Here is a 20,158-nt window from a genome sequence, read left to right as displayed (position 1 = left end):
AAGCTGTCTGCGGACAAACACCCATTCCCTCAGCCTGAAAGGGATGAGTGCCACACCCCATAGACTAACTTTGACTGGACTTAACTGTTCAGGCATCCTTTACCTTACCTTAACAAGTAGAAGTCCCTTTCCAGACAGAGCTCACTAGGTGGAGGCAAGGTAACATCACACAGCACTAAGCTTGCAGTATTGTCCCCATTGCCTACAGCGAGTTCCAGCCAAAAGAATAGGCACCATCTTACAGCCAACACACATTTGGTGTAGCAGAACAGTAGTTGATGGATAGGGTGAGCCAAAAGCAATATTTTAAAAATATAAGATACACCAGAACACTGCTGTATATATTTCCTTCGAACCATACTCTACAATAAAGTTAATGAATACCTTTTCCACGCATGTTTCAAATACAGTCATACCTCGGTTTAAGTACGCTTCGGTTTGAGTACTTTCAGTTTAAGTACTCCACGGACCCGTCTGGAATGGATTAATCCACTTCCCATTACTTTCAATGGGAAAGTTTGCTTCAGGTTAAGTACGCTTCAGGTTAAGTACAGACTTCCGGAACCAATTGTGTACTTAAACCGAGGTACCACTGTATTAGAAAGCAAGTATAGCTCAACAGTAATAGGACATGGGTGGGTTAAACCACAGAGCCTAGGGCTTGCCGATCAGAAAGCCGGCGGTTCGATTCCCCGCGACGCGGTGAGCTCCTGTTGCTCGGTCCCAGCTCCTGCCAACCTAGCAATTCGAAAGCACATCAAATTGCAAGTAGATAAATTGGTACCGCTCCAGGCGTGTGCCGCTCTGGTTTGCCAGAAGCGGCTTTGTCATGCTGGCCACATGACCTGGAAGCTGTACGCCGGCTCCCTTGGCCAATAAAGCGAGATGAGCGCCGCAACCCCAGAGTCAGTCACAACTGGACCAAATGGTCCTTTACTGTACTATCTTTTGATATTTTGGCTTCCCACCGTTTATTCATTTAAAAACACTTCAGAAACCTTATCAGAATGGAACTGTCATATTTGAGAATATCAGGGTCTTCTTGGAATTTACAGCTTTGGCCACAAATACATGAAGCACTCCAAACACATTAGGATACAGTGGTGCCTCGCTAGACGAATTTAATTCGTTCCACGGGTCTTTTCTTATAACGAAAAGTTCATCTAGTGAATCCCATAGGAATGCATTGATTTTTTTTGATTATTATTTTTTTGCCCATAGGAACACATTAATTGAATTTCAATGCATTCCTATGGGAAACCGCGATTTGCTAGACGAATTTTTTGCAAAACGAATTCGTCTAGCGAGGCAACCTCCACTAGAAAAAAACCTTTCGGTAAGCGAAAATTTTGTTAAGCAGGGCATTTGTTAAGCGAGGCACCACTGTATTTGCAAGTTGCCTATATAATGGCACTTATGCACATTTAACTTGTGCACATTTAGCAGAAAAGTGGTGGGCATAGAGGAAAAGACAACTTGGGAAATCCCCCCCAATTGAACACAGTGTGACTATACACAATTTTGGCTTCATGCGCTAACCTCGGAACATAACCCCATATAAGTTGGGTCTCACCTGTATGTATTTATGAAAGGCTCATATTTATATTTATTCTCCAGTTAATACAGATTGCCCCCTCAAAACCACAACTTTATTCCTATACACCATATGTATAATATGACACACAAAAGACCAAATTGAAAACGGAAAAAACAAAACTTATTTCTGGTGTAGAAAGTGGATGCTTCTGGGAGAAATTAAGATTGGCCCAAGATTGTTATTTTAGAGAGAAGGTTGATTAAATAATTTTTTTCAAGGTGGAGTGGGGAAAATAAAAGCCTGAAGCAGAAGTGAATTCAGCCACCTACATGCAAAAACTACCACCAATCTTAGCAGACTTATCTCATTAAAACCTCAAAAATGCTCAGCGCTGTTAGTGAACAGATGAGTTAGCTTGTACAATTTATAAGCTCTCTAAAGAGGGTTGTTGTAGAGGCATTTTATTTATTTAGATGGTTGAAAACAGATTATTTAGATGTGGTGTACAACAAAAGGGGGAAAATACCAAATCCGCTGTTTTTCCACAAAACCCTATCTTTTTGCCAATTCTTTCCACTTTCAGAGAACACTCTACTAGAAGCCATTACATTTCTCCTCAATTATTAACACTATACTGAGTTAACCACAGTTGGAGAAACTGGGTCGCGACTGCCATGTTACATTCAGACATACAACAGGCAGCGGCGCTAGAAGATAGCGAAAAACCGTTACTGCTCATCTCATTCAATACTCTCAGCTCTCTTGAAAGACAGCCAGTTCCAATACATTCTCATCAATTACTGCCCATCTTAGCCTTGGGGTACAGTGTGCACCCTGGGACGCTGCTGCATTCCACTGCTTCCTTGATTTCGTCTCAAAATGTCCATATGTTGCCATTGACAGCTGTGAACTTAAGCCTTAACTTCAGGAGTTGTGCTGTAGATGGAATCTGAGTTTTCAGAGCCAAGGTCTTCTGCAGAGTCAAGAAAGGAAACACCGACATAATTATTTTTCAGCAGGCAGATAAATTCATCTACTTTATTCAAGCATTCTGTCACACAATTATTTCAGGTACTCTTATCTATAGTCATACCTCGGGTTACAGACTCTTCAGGTTGCACGTTGTCGGGTTGTGCACCACACTGAACCCAAAGTACCAGAACGGGTTACTTCCGGGTTTCGTCGCTCGCACATGCGCAGAAACGCTAAATCACGCTGTGTGCATGCACAGAAGCGCTGAATCACAACCTACGCGTGCGCAGGTGCGGCGCTGCGGGTTGCGAAAGTGCCTCCTGCATAGATCACGTTCGCAACCAGAGCGTCCACTGTACTTAACAAAGAGCATTGCACTCATTAAGTGTGCGGCCCAATCATGGCTCTAGCAATGCTATTTTGGCCACAATAGCAGCACCTGTACATATACTTGTCCCCGTTCAGTGTTAAAATGGAGGGAAACTTCCCTGCTATGACTTCTAGACAGCCCTTGGAGCCATCTCAGATCACAAGGAGCTAGCTGCTTCTCTGCCACCACTCGCTTCCCCAAAAGGGTCTTCCTTGCACTCTTTCACTTGGTTTTTGAAGTTCCTGAAACTACATGGCTAAGCATGGGGTAGGAGGTATGGACCACCACTTTGCAGTGGTTGAGCATTTCACACTGGTTCCTATTCCACACCCACAACCCGCTCCCCCCCAACTGACTTAACACACTACACCGTAAAAACATATGTTGAGGCCATTATCTAAATGACTCTGGCACAGCTGTCAGCTCATTACCTAGATCTTCCTCCGCAGTTCCTGGAAGGTTGGCCTTTGATTTCGCCAGCTCTACACCTTCTTCTTCTACAGGGAAAGAAAACAGAGTCCTCTTTTCGTATGCTCAAACTTGCCAAACTTTGTTGTAAAAAGCATAAATGTATGCTGCAGAACTGCAGGAATTCTGCAATTCACCAAGCAAATGGCATCACTGCTTTTCTGTATTTGTTGAATTCACCAGTGTGCTTTCCCATTATACGAATACTATGCTTTATGGGCCAATTTCAAGTACCTCACTGATGTGATCAAAAAGTGGCTTGGCATCCTCTTCCAGTTCTGGAAGTCCAGCAGCAGCAAAAATAAAATTTCAAAAAATCAGGAACTAAAGTGATGTATGTATGCTTCTAAGGTAGTAAAGCTTTTTCCAGGCTGCACCCTCTTCCTCAAGATGGCTTGTGTGGGCTCATACAGCAATCAATGCTGATCCGTAACACACAAAAAAACAACCAAAAAGAAAACTAAATGTTAAGCAGGAAGATTAAGTTCCATCTAGCCTTCTCACCCACAAATCTGTTGTGTGGGCAGATTTGCTTCATTCTTTGGTGTGGAGCAGCGCACACCATGTGAGCCCACACCTGCTGTATCAACAGGGACAGTCCAGAGGTTTACCACCTCAGTGACTACTAGGCCTTAACTGATAACAGTTAAAATAGATGTTCTGCTGGTGTGCAATTCAGTAAGATGCCACCAAGCTATTAAAGTAACGGAGTAAGATAAGATTATTATTACTATAAAACTACACTGAAAATATTAGCTTCTTGAATTTTACAGTGCACTTTTGTTCCATCAGTTCTTACCGGGGATCACACATTTCCAGAGACCATATGTTTTCCCGACTGTTGTCTGCCACAGTCTTAGCGTTCCATCCTCAGAGCCACTAGAATACAACTCTCCGTCTGGGCTAAATCTGACGCAGTGAATAGGCCCAAAGTGCCCCTTGTAAGATTCTGCAGGGAAATGGCAAATCAGTGAATTTCCAGGCAACAAGGAATGCATGCATGTGTTTTAACATGTACCGTGTTTCTCATATTATAAGACACGTCTTATATTTATTTTTTCCTCAAAAAACCCCACTATGGCTTATTTTCAAGGGATGTCTTATTTTTTTCCTCCTCCTCCTCCTCCTGCCACGGCCGGCATTGCTGCTGCGCCTATCACTATGTCTTATTTTCGGGGTATGGCTTATATTCCTTGAATGCTTAAAAATCCTGCTATGGCTTATTTTATGGGTATGTCTTAAAATATGAGAAACAGGGTAGGCTTAGGAATTCGGGGGGGGGGGATAATGTCTTGATTCCTTAATGAATTTACCGGTCCAAGTCATAGGACAGTAATGAGACCCAACTGTTTATAACATGAAGAAGCCCCCACCTAATTTGTGTGACATGGAGAGCTGCTCCACCACTAAGGGTATGGGCTTGCCACCCGAACGTGGATGTGATACTGCACCAACCACAAAGTTTCCTTGAACATTTTACTCTCAGCATGGAAACATAAAAAAAAGAACTGCCTGCAGCTATTGGAGGGTCACTAAGATCAGAAGCTCAAGCTTCAATCTGGGCACTTGCTTAGCTTGAGACATTCCTTACCCAGCGTCTATGCACAGAAGACCTGCAAGGCCAAACATTAACAGGCTAAAAAGTTCCCAGAACATGAATAATTCTTAGTCAACACTTGAGCCATTTCCCAAGCTCTTAAATTTCATTTCTCCTTGGCCTGGCTACACGCCTCCTACTGCACTCTTGGTCAGAAGTTGTTGCCAGTGAATGTATTTCTTTTGGGTTTCCCTTACCTCCCCACTAAATAGTATGCAAAGGGTTCCCCCCCTTCCTCTTGCACCCCATTTCTTCCAGCAGCCAGCACTGAATAAAAGACGTGAGTGTAGGGAAATACGACCTTGGGAGGGAATGACTGGGAAGTAACAAGAGATGGCTGTGCATCACTTTTGTCTCTTTGGGATCTTAGCCATATGAAAACTGATCAACTTTGGTTATCTGGACAGCAATTACAGTCAAGGTCAAATGATCCTATTAAAGCCTGCTGTTCTGACTGATGTGCAATGACAATCTGAGGAAGTTTGTGAAAGTGAGCCTACAGACATACACACAGACCAAGAGAAGTAAAATGAAATGTGGCTTTGTAACAATGGCTTAGGAAGTTACCGTCTCTTCGTTATACCAATCACAAGAAAACCTGAAGGCTCCAACCTTTGGAATGACCAGTTAAGCAGGTTTTATATTTTAGCAAGAAGGCAAATGATAAAAACATGCTCTGGAGGTATTTCGAAACATGTTGGAACATACCTAGTTCTTCACCAGTATTATAATCATACTTATAAAGTTTAAAGTCCTCGCCACCTGCAACTAGACATTCTTTCTCAGGGTGAAGGGATGCGGAATTAATTGTTGCAGGAGCCTCAAAGGATTTAATCTGTTCCAGACTAAAGAAGGGAAGGAAAAGGCATTAAAAACTAGAACTGGACTCTCCACAGAACCCTATACCAATGCATTTAAAAAACCAAACCCACAAAAGGTGGAATTCCATATAGAGGACTTACACCCACACTTACTAGGCCAGGGTCTTGTCATATTACCTAATGATTTTTCTACCTGTTCTAACAATAGTAATCAGGGTGGATAAAAATCAATGATTTCTTTTTTAAAAAAATTGGATTTTTTTTAATTTAAATCGGATTTTTTTTAATAAAATGTTTTTGAGGAAAATATATTGCCATCCAAAGGTTATTCCATCATGAAATAAAGATTAGTTTTTTTAATTATGTAGAATAAGGTTGTATATGTTTAATTTTTTAGGTAAATAAATTCCATTAATCCATTCACAATGTCATGCTCTTCCAGAGGTTTTTGAAAGATTATTGGGCAGTTTCTCTGCCTACAAGATATTATCAGATGCTTGGTTTACTTTTGCAGTTCTCAAAACTGAATTTGACTCAACAGAGATCACATGCCTTTTCTTCACAGCAAAAATGTTATAACATGAACAGAGTTGAGAAAAAGACCTTAATCCTATTGTTCTACAAACCTATGAATACAGAAACAACCCCTTCAGTGCTAAGTTTCAAGAAGTTCAGTGAATAGAATAGAAACAATATTTTTCTGATTGTTTGGAGTGGACAGTATTTAAGTTTTTCATGTGTAGGCTGGGCTGACAGTCTAAGTTTTTAAAATATATATATATTGTTTTTGTTTAGCCAAATTAGTTAACAAACATGGATGTTTGTTTAAGCAAATAACATATGCTGTAATGTTATTGTTTCAGTTGAATAAATCTATTTAAATTGTTATTATTAAGGTAATGATTATTTTTCTCCTTCCTAAGTACAACAGTAAAGTTGTCCAAATATGAATGATTAACCTATTAAACTGGGGATAAAAAACCATTATGAAAAGTTGTTATTCTAAAAATCTTCATCTACTTGCATATTAAAGTTATACCAGCAAGAATTAGTCTTTATGTAGAAAACTATGATTTAAATCAAGCCTTACTGACTCGTGATTTAAATCGTGATTTAAATCGTTATTTAAATCAGTTTGATTTAAATCAAATCCACCCTGATAGTAATGTTTTGTGCTAGCTGTTGTATGATTAACCGGATTTTTATGGCTGCATTGCATTTTATATTACCAGGTCTTTAAATGACTGATTTTAGGGCCACTCTCATTTTGGGTGTTTTTAGTGCTTTGTGTTTACCCTGATGTGCTTTTGCTATGTTTTTGTTTTGGCAGCAGGTTCAGAAATTATGATTAAAAAGCAAGGTAAGCTTTAAAATTAAGTAAAATGAAACCATTTCACTCACATGAGAAAAACCAAGAGGTTGTGAAAGTTTTCCAATCTGAATGATGATCTGCACATCCTTAATCAAAACTACAGAGACTTTATTCAGGATCCAAAGAACTAAGGATTATATCCAATGCTAATTCTCAGAGCAGACCCATTGAACTTAATGGCCATGTCTAATCTGGGTTGATCAATTTCAATAAGTCTCCTTTGAAAAGAACTTAGTTGGATAAAACATGAAGTATTTCTGAAGGGATATATATTAGACAGGTGGCGCTGTGGGTTAAATCACTGAGCCTAGGGCTTGCTGATCAGAAGGTCGGAGGTTCGAATCCCTGTGACGGGGTGAGCTCCCATTGCTTGGTCCCAGCTCCTGCCAACCTAGCAGTTCGAAAGCACATCAAAATGCAAGTAGATAAATAGGAACCGCTACAGCGGGAAGGTAAACGGCGTTTCCATGTGCTGCTCTGGTTTGCTAGAAGCAGCTTTGTCATGCTGGCCACATGACCTGGAAGCTATACGCCGGCTCCCTCGGCCAATAATGCGAGATGAGCGCGCAACCCCAGAGTCGGTCACGACTGGACCTAATGGTCAGGGGTCCCTTTACCTTTACCTTTATGGCAATATACACACACTTCTCAACTGTTTACGCTACTCCAAAAAGTTGCCCAATTAAGTTTCTTTCTTTCAAAACTAACCACATTAAAAACTCAACTTACGTTTCTGCACTGTGGAACGCGATTGTTTTTCCATAGGTGATTACTATTATCTCCCCTTCTGGAATATATTCCATACTGCTGACAGACATAGCAACATTTATTGCCTTCACTTCTGTGAATGTATTTCTGTCCCAGAGTCTGCATCAGGGACACAAAGGTAAAAATCTGTTTAGCTTATCACAAGGCCAGCGCCATAGGTTAGATCTCCAAAGCCCTTATGGGTTGCATGCTTCCCTGCACTGTCATCACCTCCCCCAAGACATTTATAGTATGGCTTAAGAGCATTTCATGGTTTCCCTCCCAAGCAGCTCTGTGATTCTTCTTGCTTCTCAGCCTGGCAATCAAATTGCAGCTTTTTATGCACTTAAGCATTGTATACCTTACGTAAATCCAGCAATATTTAAGTCTGTCCTTTCCTGATGCAGGGGACTGTATTGGGAGACATATACTCTGTAGGATAGCTCAGTCAATAGAGCATGAAACTCTTAATCTCAGGTTTGTGAGTTTGAGCCCCAAACTGGGGGCGGGGGGGGGGGGGGGGGAATCTGCATTACAGGGGTTGGACTAGATGACCCTTACGGCCCTTTCAACTCTACAATTCTATGGTTCTATGGCAGAGCACACTAGCTGAAAAGCTAATTATATATATTTGAATTCAAAAGAGGGCCCTATAATGAACACCAATTCCAGAAACACATAAGGCAGCTCTGGTGAAAGGGAGATATTTGTTCCTTCCTACCTGACAGTTTTGTCATCTGCTGAAAGGATTTGTCTGTCATCACTGCTCCACAGAGCCTTTTTAATCCCAGACGTGTGGCCGCTGACGATTTGAGGGTCTAAACAGTAGGGGAAATATGGTGTTATTTCAAAAGATCTCTTCTAGCCATGCACACCGTCAAGGTAGTTTTCTCAACATAACTTGCGCTCAATACCAAGTTGATTTACTAAGAGAATAGTGGCAATACAAGTAAGCACTACACATGATATATTTTATTTCCCTGCATAACATTACATAATGTAATTGCAAAGGGCTGCAAGAAATGATATTCAGTGCATATTCCTGAAACTTATTGTGACTGGAATGAGCAGCAGTAGCTGCAGCATAACCACAAGTAAATCAGAAGCATACAGGGCAACCAAAGCAGTTTGTACCAAAGCCAGGCATATACCCCAACTGAAATGATCTAGAAAATAAAGTTTCCTCTTACAGCAACTGGATCTGGTCCACAATCATCCGCTCAAGAACTGTGCCCAAGAAGGGGAGATTAGCGACTGGCTGGTAGTTACTTGGATTTTCCAAATCCAGGGTTTCTTGAGGAGTGATTTTCCGAGCACCTTGTCCACGTCCTTAAGACTTACTAGCTGAAACTCACCCAACACAACAGGGCTAGACAGTGCTCTGGACACCCCCTGAGATTCATCTGCTACAACAGCATAGGATTCCGGCTGATGCAACAAGTTTGTCCTCAAAATGCTTTGCAAACAAGTCACAGTGAGCTACAGACGGTTCCACCACCTCCTTCGTATCATACTGTGAGAGGATCCACACTACCCGGAAAAGCTCTGCCAGACATCATGAGGAGGCAATGGAAGAAGCACGGTATACTTTCTTTGCTGCCTTCACTGCCACGTACAGCAGGGTGTGAGGACTAGTAAGTAAGGATGTGCCCTTACCCTACCCCAATCCCCAATGCAGCCTGGAATTACAAAACACACTTTCTATTGGGGGGGGGGGTTGAGAAGAGGGGAGTGCTTTGCAAGGAAAGGCAACAGCTTGCAAAAGGCAGCTTTTTTCCTCTCCCGTTTCAGGAAAGGAAACGTGTTTCCTCCGTTACCTTTACTGGCAAAAACAGCTTGTCTCTTCCTCCCATCTCCATCGCTTCTGCACACCCCACACAAGTATTTTGACAAATGGGTGGGCCACCCACCTGTCAATCATGTGACATCAGAACAATGGGATTGACAACTGGGTTGTTCTGCCCACCTGTCAAAGCTGGTCTGCGAAGAGGCTCCCCAAGCCTGAAATAGTGTAACCGAATGCAAAAGAATTTCAAAAAGAAATTATAATAATTAGTTTCACCTACTAACAGTAAAAACCCACCTGCCTCTGGCTTGTTTAAGTCATAGATACGCAACAGTTTATCTTGACCACCTGTCAGCAGGTAATTGCTGTCCTAGAACAGAAAACGAAAGCCACTGTTTTCATTGGCACAACAGTAATATTATATTAAACATCACTACTTTTAGAAACTGGTTTTTAAAATCAGTACTATTTTATTTATCATTATTTATTTAATACTAATAAAATCAGTACTAGTTAGGAATATGAAGCTGTTCGTTTGATGCCCTTGAGAAAAACATAAGAAAACAAAGGCATGCATTCAACCCTGAAACAAAGATATTTAGAGTCCGTTTTACCTGAGTAAAGTCCACAGATTTGACAATGTGCTTGTGGGCTAAGGTGATTATTTCATCTCCTGAAACACCATCCCACACTTTGCTGAAAGGAAAAAAACATATAGCTATTGATATGATATACTGACTATATTCCAGACTTGAAATAATGCTTTTACACAGCTCTTAAAGATTACACACCAGGGACGGGAGATTCAAGTGCATTAAGTGAGCTGCAAATGTAGTAGTAAAGAACAAGGTAGACTTTCGCTTACGCAGTGAAATCTGCAGCTGCTGTAGCTGCTTTAGTGGCATCTTTATTCAAAGTGGCACCCCAGACAGCTCCTTTGTGACCCAGAAATGTTCCAATCCAATCTCCTGTGTCACCCTGGCGAAGCATAGGCTTCCCATCTAGAAAAAAAAAAAGAAATAAAACATAGGAGTTTAGTTCATCAACCAACAATCTATATCAAATAATCATACAAAGAGTATCTGTGAAATTAGGATTCAGGAGAGATTATCCTGCAAGAGGTTTGGGCAAAACCCACTGTAGGCTTTCTCGGTCATTTATACAGTATGTCACTATTAATCTCTATGAACTTCACCCATCAGAGACCCCTTGCTTTTATACAACCACTTCTTTACAGTTGGGAAAAGCAAGGCAAGATCATGTGGGGGACTGACAATTCAAATTCAACCTCTGATCTAAATAAGTTTTCAGGTGGTAAATCAGAGGTTGAAGGTAGGTTATTCCAGGATGAGGGATCATACCTACTACCCCTTAGTTGCCCGGGGGGGGGGGGGGGCTACGATCTTTTAAGGCAGCACTGCAAATAGGTTTATGGAAATGTTTGGAAACTTGTCTCTTTTCTCAGGTTGACAGATTCAACACAGTCTAATATGTGCACAGAGGGGAGGGGAGGCACCAGGAATTTCTGCTCCATTCCCCCCCAAGAAATCCCAATGGCTTTGCCTGTCTGCTTGCAAGAGCGCCAAGCAAAAAAGTTACTTGAAAGGCCACAATCCATTACAGGATTTAAGTGTGTTTCAGCTCAATTAAACATGTTTTAATCCAGCACTGAATGGTGGCTCAAGTGCCCAGTGTATAATAGATAATGCATGTACTTTAATACATCAACAATATTTGAAAGGCGCTGGTGGCCCTTGCATCATTTAACAGTTTAACAACCAACTTTAACAACACAAGGCATTAGACACAGCATTCCCAAACAATACCCTATCCAGGCACTGGCCAGCTTGATCATGTTTCTGAATGATTTAGTCAAGATTCCTGCATCACAAGGGATTGGACTAGATGACCCTAGGAATTCCTTCAACTCTACAATTCTATGATTCTATAACCAGAACCATGGCATGCATATAGTACAGACACATTATGTGGCAAGAGATAAAGTGACTAAAAAAATTGGCTCATTATTGTCTCCATAATATCATCTACGTTCTTTACAAACACCAGCTTCAACAGGTCTCTACTCTCAAAGGCCTTACAATCTGAAAATAGAAACAACAGAGGAAAGGGAATACATAAAGGGAAAGCAGGTACAAGGAGGGGGTGGAAGCATTATTATTTACACACACTCTGGTTTAACAGCTTTCCCTGTGAAGGCTGCACCTTCAGCACAAACATAACTTTGGAGGACCCACTTCTTAAAAAACTAACACAACATGGCATTTGGGCAAGGAGGCTGTTTCAAAAGCTTTCCCAGAAAAGCAAGGATTCGAAAGTGGCAAGTAGTATGGCTGCTTACAAGGCAGGAAAAGGAGGACAGGGGAGGGGAAACAGAATTGCCTTCAGTAAAATTAAGAGTTTCCTTGTAGCCATTTCGGTTCAATGAGCCTTATACCCAAGATAAAGTATAAACCGCTGCAGTATTGCTCCAGCAATGTTTGATTCAACACTTAACACTCAGAACTGTAGTCAGAAGGGGCCCCCAAAGGTCATCTATTCCAATCCCCCCGCAACACAGGAATCTTTTTGCCCAACGTGAGGCTCAAACTCTCAATCCTGTGATAAACAGCCTCATGTAAGAGTATACAATTTTATTTATTTTTTGTTAAGTGAAGCAGAATAAAACAAAGATAGGACTGTGGACACACTGAGGTACGTAAGGTGGGTGTGTATAATGTATGTTACTATTAATGAAATTTGTACATCACCCTTCATCCATAGATCTCAGGGCGGCTCGCAGCCTAATTTTCTGAATACATAAAAACGACGTTATTATTATTTTTGAAACAGGCGAGAGGGAGAAAGAATTCGCAGTATTATTTCCATGCCTGCCACCCACCGACCCCTCGCAAAGAAGCCCCCGCTGGCCCCTCGCCTCACCCTTGCAGGCGCTGATGAGGAAGTACCCGTAGGGGGTGATGCCGCTGAAGGCCAAATCCACCACAGGCCGCGTGTGGCCGGAGCACGTCAGCGGGGTCTGTCTCATCGCCATGGCGGCGGCGTAAGGGAAGGAGAAGCGGGGGAAGAGGACGAGGGGGGCGACGCGAGGAAGGACGAGGGGAGAAAAGGCCGCGGCAGGGACGGAGAAGACGGCCACACCGGGGGAAACGCCGCTCGCCCACAGCCACGCGCAACGCTCTGGCCGCCAAGGGAAGGAGGGAGGGATAAGACGGCGCCGGCGCCGGAAGCGACGTCGTCAGAAATGGCCGCTGCCGGAAGTCCGCGCCCATGTCGGAGGAAACCATAGCGACGCTTCCGGTTTCGCCCTAGAGCACCATAGAGTTTTGGGGATGGAGCGGCGCTCCTGCTCTCTCGAGCTGTGTGAGTTGTTGGTAGATAAATATACAAATTATCGTGAACGGCAAGAATATATGTAAATCATAGAAATATGAACCATAGACTTATAGCCTTAGAAGGGTCCTATGTTCCAACCAGGGATAGACAGGTGGCCCAAGGAATTCGAACCCGCAAAGTTGGCTTTGTCAGCCCCATATCATATATATAGCTCGCTAATCATTTAAAACCCGGAGCTAAGAAAGTGGAAGAAATAGGAAAGCGACTGTTGGGATTGGACTCCGCCCCCCAACTCAATTCCTTTTTTGAAGCTGTTTCTTTAAGAGGGGAGGGGACACTCCCCAGGCCACGCCCCAGAGGGCCCATATGTTTGCTCCCATTGGGCGCACAGCGCCGTATGTACTCTGACGCAACAGGTTGAAGCAAAGCGAAGGATGCCATAGGGTCCTCATGTGGTTGGGGGGACTACCACTTCAGCCTACTGCTGCATGTGAACAATTCCTTGCATTAAGAACAAAACTGGCTGACATCTATTGTTTTTTAACCCATTTATTCATTCATCTTTCAAAACGCAATCTTTCCTGTCTGGAACATATTATTATTAAGAAAACTAAATACAAGAATAATTCTCAAGGGCAGCTTAACATGAAAAGAAAATGCAAAAGCAATTAAAATACCAGTTAAAGGTGGTTGAGGGGGTCAAGGTAAGACTGGAGAGAACCCAAGGTCAAATCCCTGCTCGGCTGTGAACCTCACAGAGCAGCTTTGAGCCGCTTGCTTTATCTCAGCCTAACCTACATCATAGGGTTGTTGTGAGGATAACAATAACAAGTACTGTAGACTAAAATTCTCAAGCAGCTGGGCCTGGTTTTTTGTTTGTTTGTTTGTTTTACTTTCCCCAAGTAACAAAGTACTGTATTCACATTCTCACAACAACTTTGTATGTTGATTGGGCCAGGTTGATCATTGGTTTTTTGGGGGGGGGGGATTGTTGTTTTAAATGAGAAATGTAACCAAATGATTGCGGCTGCACTGTTATGCCCAGCTTCCTGGGAGTAAGTACTTCTGAGCGTAGCAGGTGTCCTCACCCTTTAAAGACCTAGGACCCACCGCGCTGAAAGCCTTGGATTTATTTATTCAAAAAAATAAATAAATAACTCAAACATGCATTTTGGGCGCCCGTTACTTAATCTTTCGCCATTTATTTGCATAGGTTGTGACCTTCCTTGGATCAGGCCACAGACCCGCCAGTTGAAGTCTAGTGATGTATAGCATTGCATGGTGAATAAGTAAACAGATTCATTTTAAACCTATCACTACCCATTTATCCATTATTTCACCCAAGGGGAGGACATTTCAATTCCCTTCAAGGTCCCCCCCTCCCCCCGCTTCAGCCTCTTGACAAATGCAATCTATTTTTGTTGATTTCAAGTGCCATCTGAGAATTGTGTCTGATTTAATTAGTGGAGCTGTCTTCTTAAATTTTTAAAAGGCCCTTGGGTTGACTATTATGGAGAACTATGTGGTGCAGCCTCCGAGAGAGAAAAGAATAAAACCCAAGGTTGGCAAAGCTGACTTTGTAGGAAAACTTGAAGTAAGCAGTACAAACTGTGCAGCCTGAACAGCAGTGGCAATACAGAGCAAGCTGTGTGCTCCTCAAGAAAGTTTGATTTAATTATTCCCAACAGTTGGCTTGTAATTTAATTTTCTGTGCAATTGGCCTACAATTTGCCCTGTAGGCAAAGCAGCCATATTATATCCAGTTAGGGAGACATAAGCCTCCTAATAGTCAAAGGATAGTCATAAATAATATCAGAAGCACAAATGGAAAGACAGAGCCCTGGAGATAACAGGCTCATTAACATTGGGCTATAGTAAAAACCATGCCTGCTTTAAACCTATTAAAAATCATTCATTCATTCATCGCATTTATACCCCATCTTTCCTCTCAAGCAGCTCAAGGCAGTGTACATAGTTCTCCCTGTTTTTTCCCTCACAACAACCCTGTGAGGTAGGTTAAGCTGAGAGACTGACTGACCCAAGGTCAGTGAGCATCATGACCGGGTTGGGCTTTGAAGTCCCGCCTCCCAGGTTTTAGTCCAACAATCTACCTACTACACCACACTGGCTCTAGTGATACTATTGCTGCCTGGTTTTTTACACGACTTCTCTTCATAACTTTATAAGCCACCGTAGAGACTTAGCGTCTGATGCAGAAAAGGACACGGTTGAGTTGCTAGTAATGGGGCAGAGGTGCTTACCTGACATCCCAATTGTTGAGTCCCTGCTTCTTACTGGGAGGGGGCAGGTTTGGTGTGCTGCAAACAGACCAGCAATGCCGATCCAATGCTGCTGGTGGTGAATGCCTCACCCCTCTCCTTCTCAGTAAGTAATAGCGACTCACCTGCCGGGAGGTGAGGCAAGCATCTCCACCCCGAACACCGCTGAGGGTTTCTGCCATAAATAAAGCAAGTAAGTGTGGAAGTGCTGGCAGCTTCTAGGAGCAACAAATGAGAGCAGAGTGCAGGGTGGAGACTAAAGGTGGACAAAATATCCCAGAAGAAGCACGGCATGCCCCCCCAACCAGAGGAACAACCCTTCCCTATTGCCAATGGGTCTTGCACCCTGGGGAGGTCACTTGCTAACACAGCGGTTTGTCTTCACCCCCAGAGGCACATTCCATTGTCTCTCGATCCACTACTGGTCTTGTGCACTCAATCTGCCAGAGCCTGTCTTCCTATGCAGAGGAATTCCCTACCTGAGGGTTTGAGACCCATCAGCTACCCTCACCTGGTCTAGCCAGCTAGTTGAAGCCATTCCCGGGGTTGGGCTGCTGCTGCATGCTGACAGCTTCTACAAGCCATAGGTGAGAGCTGAGTAATAGTAATCAATAAAAGACCGAAATAACTCAGATTTCCTTGCACTTAAAAACAAACCAAACAGGAGCCAAAAGCTTATTCTGTAGTGCAGGCGTCAGCAACATTTTCCGGCCGTGGGTCAGAGCATTCTCACGGACTATCGTCCGTGGGCCGGACGTGTGCAGGAGCGATTTCTGGCGCTGCCCATGTCTGGGGTGCCGGAAATCGCTTCTGTGCATGTCCGCAGCGCTGGAAAGCGCTTCTGCACAGATGCCAGAAATCATGCCTGCGCAGAAGTGATTTCTGGTGTCTGTGCAGGTGCCATTTCTGGCGCCACTCGGTGAGTCCCAGCGCTGCGCCGATTTAGTGCAGCGCACAGGGGACTTGCCAACCAGGCGGCTCGGTGATCAGGCGGCTCGTGGGCTGGATAAACGGCCTCCATGGTCCGGATCCGGCCCACAGGCTGGAGGTTGCCCATGTATGTTGTAGTCATAGCTGTCAACTTTCGGATTTGAAAATAAGGGATCAGCAGCCTCACCTGTCCCGGGGACAGTCTACGGTATATCTAACAATCCAGGATAGCAGCGGGAAACGGCACCGGAATAAGGGAATTTCCAGCAAAAAAAAGGGAAGGTTGACAGCTGTGGCTTGGAATAAGGAAGTTTCTCGCAAAACAGTTGACAGCTAACCATGTTTCTCAAAAAATAAGACACCGTCTTATATTTATTTTTCCTCAAAAACAACAACACGGTGGCTTATTTTCAGGGGATGTCTTATTTTTTTAATTAAGTATGGTACAGCTTAACCTACAAGGTTAAACTGCCTATCACTATGGCTTATTTTCGGGGTATGGCTTATTTTTGGGGAAACACGGTATGGTTGTAGTGTTTATCCTTGAACACAATGTGCCCATTGCCACTAGATGGAGCTCTACCTATCATGTTGGACACCAATTTGCTTTCTGCTTGGAATCACACAGTTGTATGTTTCTGTTACTCATATGTGATTTATATATTGCATGGTTTAATCTACTTTGGTTGACCTACTGACCTCTAGGCAGGTGCAAGCAGGATAGGAATGAAATGAGGAAATGCTGGATCTTCCGTCTCTCTGCTTCACCCGTTTGCTTTATTCTCCTTATTAAAGCAGGTGATCTTTGTCAACAAGAGTGGAGCTGACAACATCTCATAAGAAGTAACCATTGCATTGTAGGAACCGCCAGCCTTACGTCTGACTTCAGGACAGCTACTTGGTGATAACACACTGGAGCAGCAGAGCCACAGTAACATTAATTCACCAAAGGCACTTCCATCAGAAAACACGAACAGGCCTTATGCCTCAAATGTCTCGCACCTGGTTTTCATTAAGATGATAAACTTGCTCGTGGGCTGTACTACTTCACAGTATTAGGGATGTTCATGTGACTGAAAGCTCCCTCATTGCCAAAATTGCCATTGCTGTCAACCAATTAATTGGCAGCGCTTGTAATGTACTGTTCAACTGCAAATCGCAAAGGGAAACAGATCCCTTGGCTGCATTGTGACACCAGCTGATTGACAGGTGGGAAACCCCACCCAACTGTCAAAGTTGGCCCCTTGGGCAGTGCTGGAGGGTGTGTGTGTGTGTGTGTGTGTGTGTGTGTGTGTGTGTGTGTGTGAAGGTAAGCTCTCTACTCTAAGCAAAACACAAAACTGACTCTCTCTGCAATATCATCATTGCATACTCTCCAACATTTCTCTGGTGAAAACAGGGAGGTCCTACTCCATCATCATCATCATCATCATCATCATCATCATATTGTTATTTATATCTCACCTATCTGACCATAATAAAACATTAAACACTTTTTTTAAAAAAACTTCCCTATACAGGGCTGACTTCAGAGGTCTTCTAAAGGTTATATAGTTACTTATCTCCTTGGCTCAGGGGTCACATAACTCCTTACCCACCCAACATTTCTCTGTTGAAAATAGAGACATCCTAAGGAAAAGTGGGAACTTTTGGGATCAATTCAGAAACCTGGATGGCTTCTGTAAATCTGGGACTATCCCTGGAAATTAGGGACACTTGGAGGAGCTGCCATTAAGCGGTGTCCCATTGCAGTGCTTTTCTTCATGAGACAGAATGGCAGCTATATATCCAGGAGGGAGAAACTAAAGGACACCGCTCAGATTGGAGTCAAAGTGGTTTTCTGTGCTACTAATCCCAGCCATTGAGAAGCAAGGTGGCTCTTCGGCCGTAAGTCTGGAGAGATGTGTGTGTGTGTATGTGTGTCTGAGTCCACACCACTCCCCCCCCCTTTCTGATTTGCGGCCTTCAACTGCTGACCCCGTTCCACTTTGTGAGTTCATTTCGAGGGAGGAACATACGGTTGACAAGAAGCAGAGACGGTCCAAGGATTCAGCACTGTTGCGCGAGCCTGGCATGGCGAGAGAAAAGGTCAGGGGAGCCTCATTTGTATTCTGTTCTTGGAGCACAGCTAGAAGAGAAGCACATCAAAGATAAAGCCAGGTCAGCTTGTGGTTTTCTGTTGAAGTCACAGCAAAGGTTAAAGGTATTGCACGATTCCAGCCTCAGTTGGAAAGGGACTAACCCCAAATTTATGCCTTACATCAGATTGGGCTGCAGCTTTGTGCTATTGCATCTACATGAATGTGGAACAGCAAAAGGTGTGTAGCCCCTAATGGAACACAGGTAGGCCCATTGGTCTATGTAGATTGTCTATAGTGACTGGCAGAAGCTCTCCAGGGTTTCAGAAAGGGAATCTCTCCCCAGGCCTGCCAGCAATTGCCAGAGATTGAACCTGGGACCTTCTGCATGCACGATCAATGCTCTGCCACTGAGCTACAGCCCTGGCCCCTAATGTCCCTTGAAAATGCATACAAAGGATGAATGGCAGAAGATGATGATAGAATATATGGAATTGGCAGAGCTAACTGGGAGACTCCGGAATCAGAGGGAAGAAGCGGTGGAAGAAGAGTGGAAGAAATTTAAAGTTTATTTAAAGAATAAGCATAATATTGGATAGAATTAATTGAAGTGAAGGAGGTATAATCATAATAATTATTATTTATTATTTATACCCCACCCATCTGGCTGGGTTCCCCCAGCCACTCTGGGCGGCTTCCAACCGAATATTAAAAACAGTACAGCATACAGGTACAGAGAGGTTGTAGAAATATAAAATGTAGAGGAGTAAATATAGATGTAGTTATAAGTTTGGAAAAGGATTTGAAATATATGTTAAGATACAATAATATAATATAAAAAAGGCTTAGTTAAAATGGAAAATAAGTTTAAGGCCAAGATGTAGAAATTACTAAAGATGATTTACAATGTAACACAGTTGGAGGAGGAATGAGGAAGTCAACAGGGTTAGATTTGAACTAAGATATAGAAAGTTGGAATTTTATTTTTGTATTTTTTGTATTTTGTATTCTGTATGTTTTTGTTTGTTATAAAATCAATAAGTATATTATTTAAAAGAAAGAAAGAAAATGCATACAAAAAGCAGCATGCTGCACTACTCATGGTGCTACCATCGGCCAAGATCAACACACACACACGCCAGTCGCTTTGTTGACCATCTAGTGCAGGCTTCCTCAACCTCGGCCCTACAGATGTTTTTTGGCCTACAACTCCCATGATCCCTAGCTGGCAGGACCAATGGTCAGGGATTATGGGAATTGTAGTCTCAAAAGACTGGAGGGCCGAGGTTGAGGAAGCCTGATCTAGTGTGATGAGAATTCCTGGAGAACTCAAAAGCTTGTGATATTTTGACTGCCTTAATAAATGCATTGCCGTAATATGGTTTTTTAATCAATATGATTCCTCTTTTTCAAGAGCCACAGAGAAAGACAGCAAGTTCTCACGCTGATAAATTGCCTCGATCTGTTCTGCTGATTACAATTCCCCAGCTCCATCTTCAGTAACTTTGCTCCCACACAGCTCCTTCTAACTTGCAGTAATTACTATTCCATGCAGAAGTTGCACTCCAGATTGTTGTATTCCTTCTCCAGCTTTCCTCGAATAAATAAAACTGACCGCTTTACATTTTAATGCTGGGTAGGTGGATGGAAACTTAGCATGCCTGTGTCTGGTCTCCCCACGTACGGAGGCGTTGTCACAAGAAACCAAAATATAGCAAGAGAAATGCTTTCTTTAAGAAATGTTTTCTCTCCCCCAAAGCCATTTTTCTTGCATTCCTTGAAATTTCTCAGACATCTGAGGTTTTGTTCCAAGGTATGTTGCTTTGTGCAATCTTGGGTAGACATTG

At 42.9% G+C, this 20,158-nt stretch overlaps 1 protein-coding gene and 1 long non-coding RNA gene across 2 annotated transcripts; one reads left to right on the top strand and one right to left on the bottom strand.

Annotated features, from left to right (window-relative positions):
- Positions 1–1,982: 1,982 nt before the first annotated feature.
- On the bottom strand, positions 1,983–12,870 carry STRAP (serine/threonine kinase receptor associated protein). Its single transcript, XM_035128337.3, has 10 exons — positions 12,611–12,870; positions 10,536–10,671; positions 10,285–10,366; positions 9,968–10,040; positions 8,606–8,702; positions 7,867–8,004; positions 5,653–5,789; positions 4,147–4,296; positions 3,311–3,376; positions 1,983–2,510 (listed from the first exon to the last, which is right to left on the bottom strand). The coding sequence occupies exons 1-10, from the start codon at positions 12,720–12,722 to the stop codon at positions 2,449–2,451; spliced, it is 1,053 nt and encodes a 350-aa protein (XP_034984228.3). The 5' UTR covers positions 12,723–12,870; the 3' UTR covers positions 1,983–2,448.
- A 90-nt stretch (positions 12,871–12,960) lies between these two features.
- Positions 12,961–19,705, top strand: LOC148684656 (uncharacterized). Its single transcript, XR_015951770.1, has 2 exons — positions 12,961–13,051; positions 17,029–19,705. It is a non-coding gene; the product is annotated as an uncharacterized LOC148684656 (long non-coding RNA).
- The last annotated feature ends 453 nt before the right edge of the window (positions 19,706–20,158 follow it).

The sequence above is a fragment of the Zootoca vivipara genome, chromosome 9 (genome assembly GCF_965207765.1).
Source record: "Zootoca vivipara chromosome 9, rZooViv2.hap1.1, whole genome shotgun sequence".
NCBI lineage: Eukaryota > Metazoa > Chordata > Lepidosauria > Squamata > Lacertidae > Zootoca > Zootoca vivipara.
This window is presented reverse-complemented; position numbering and strand designations above follow the sequence as displayed.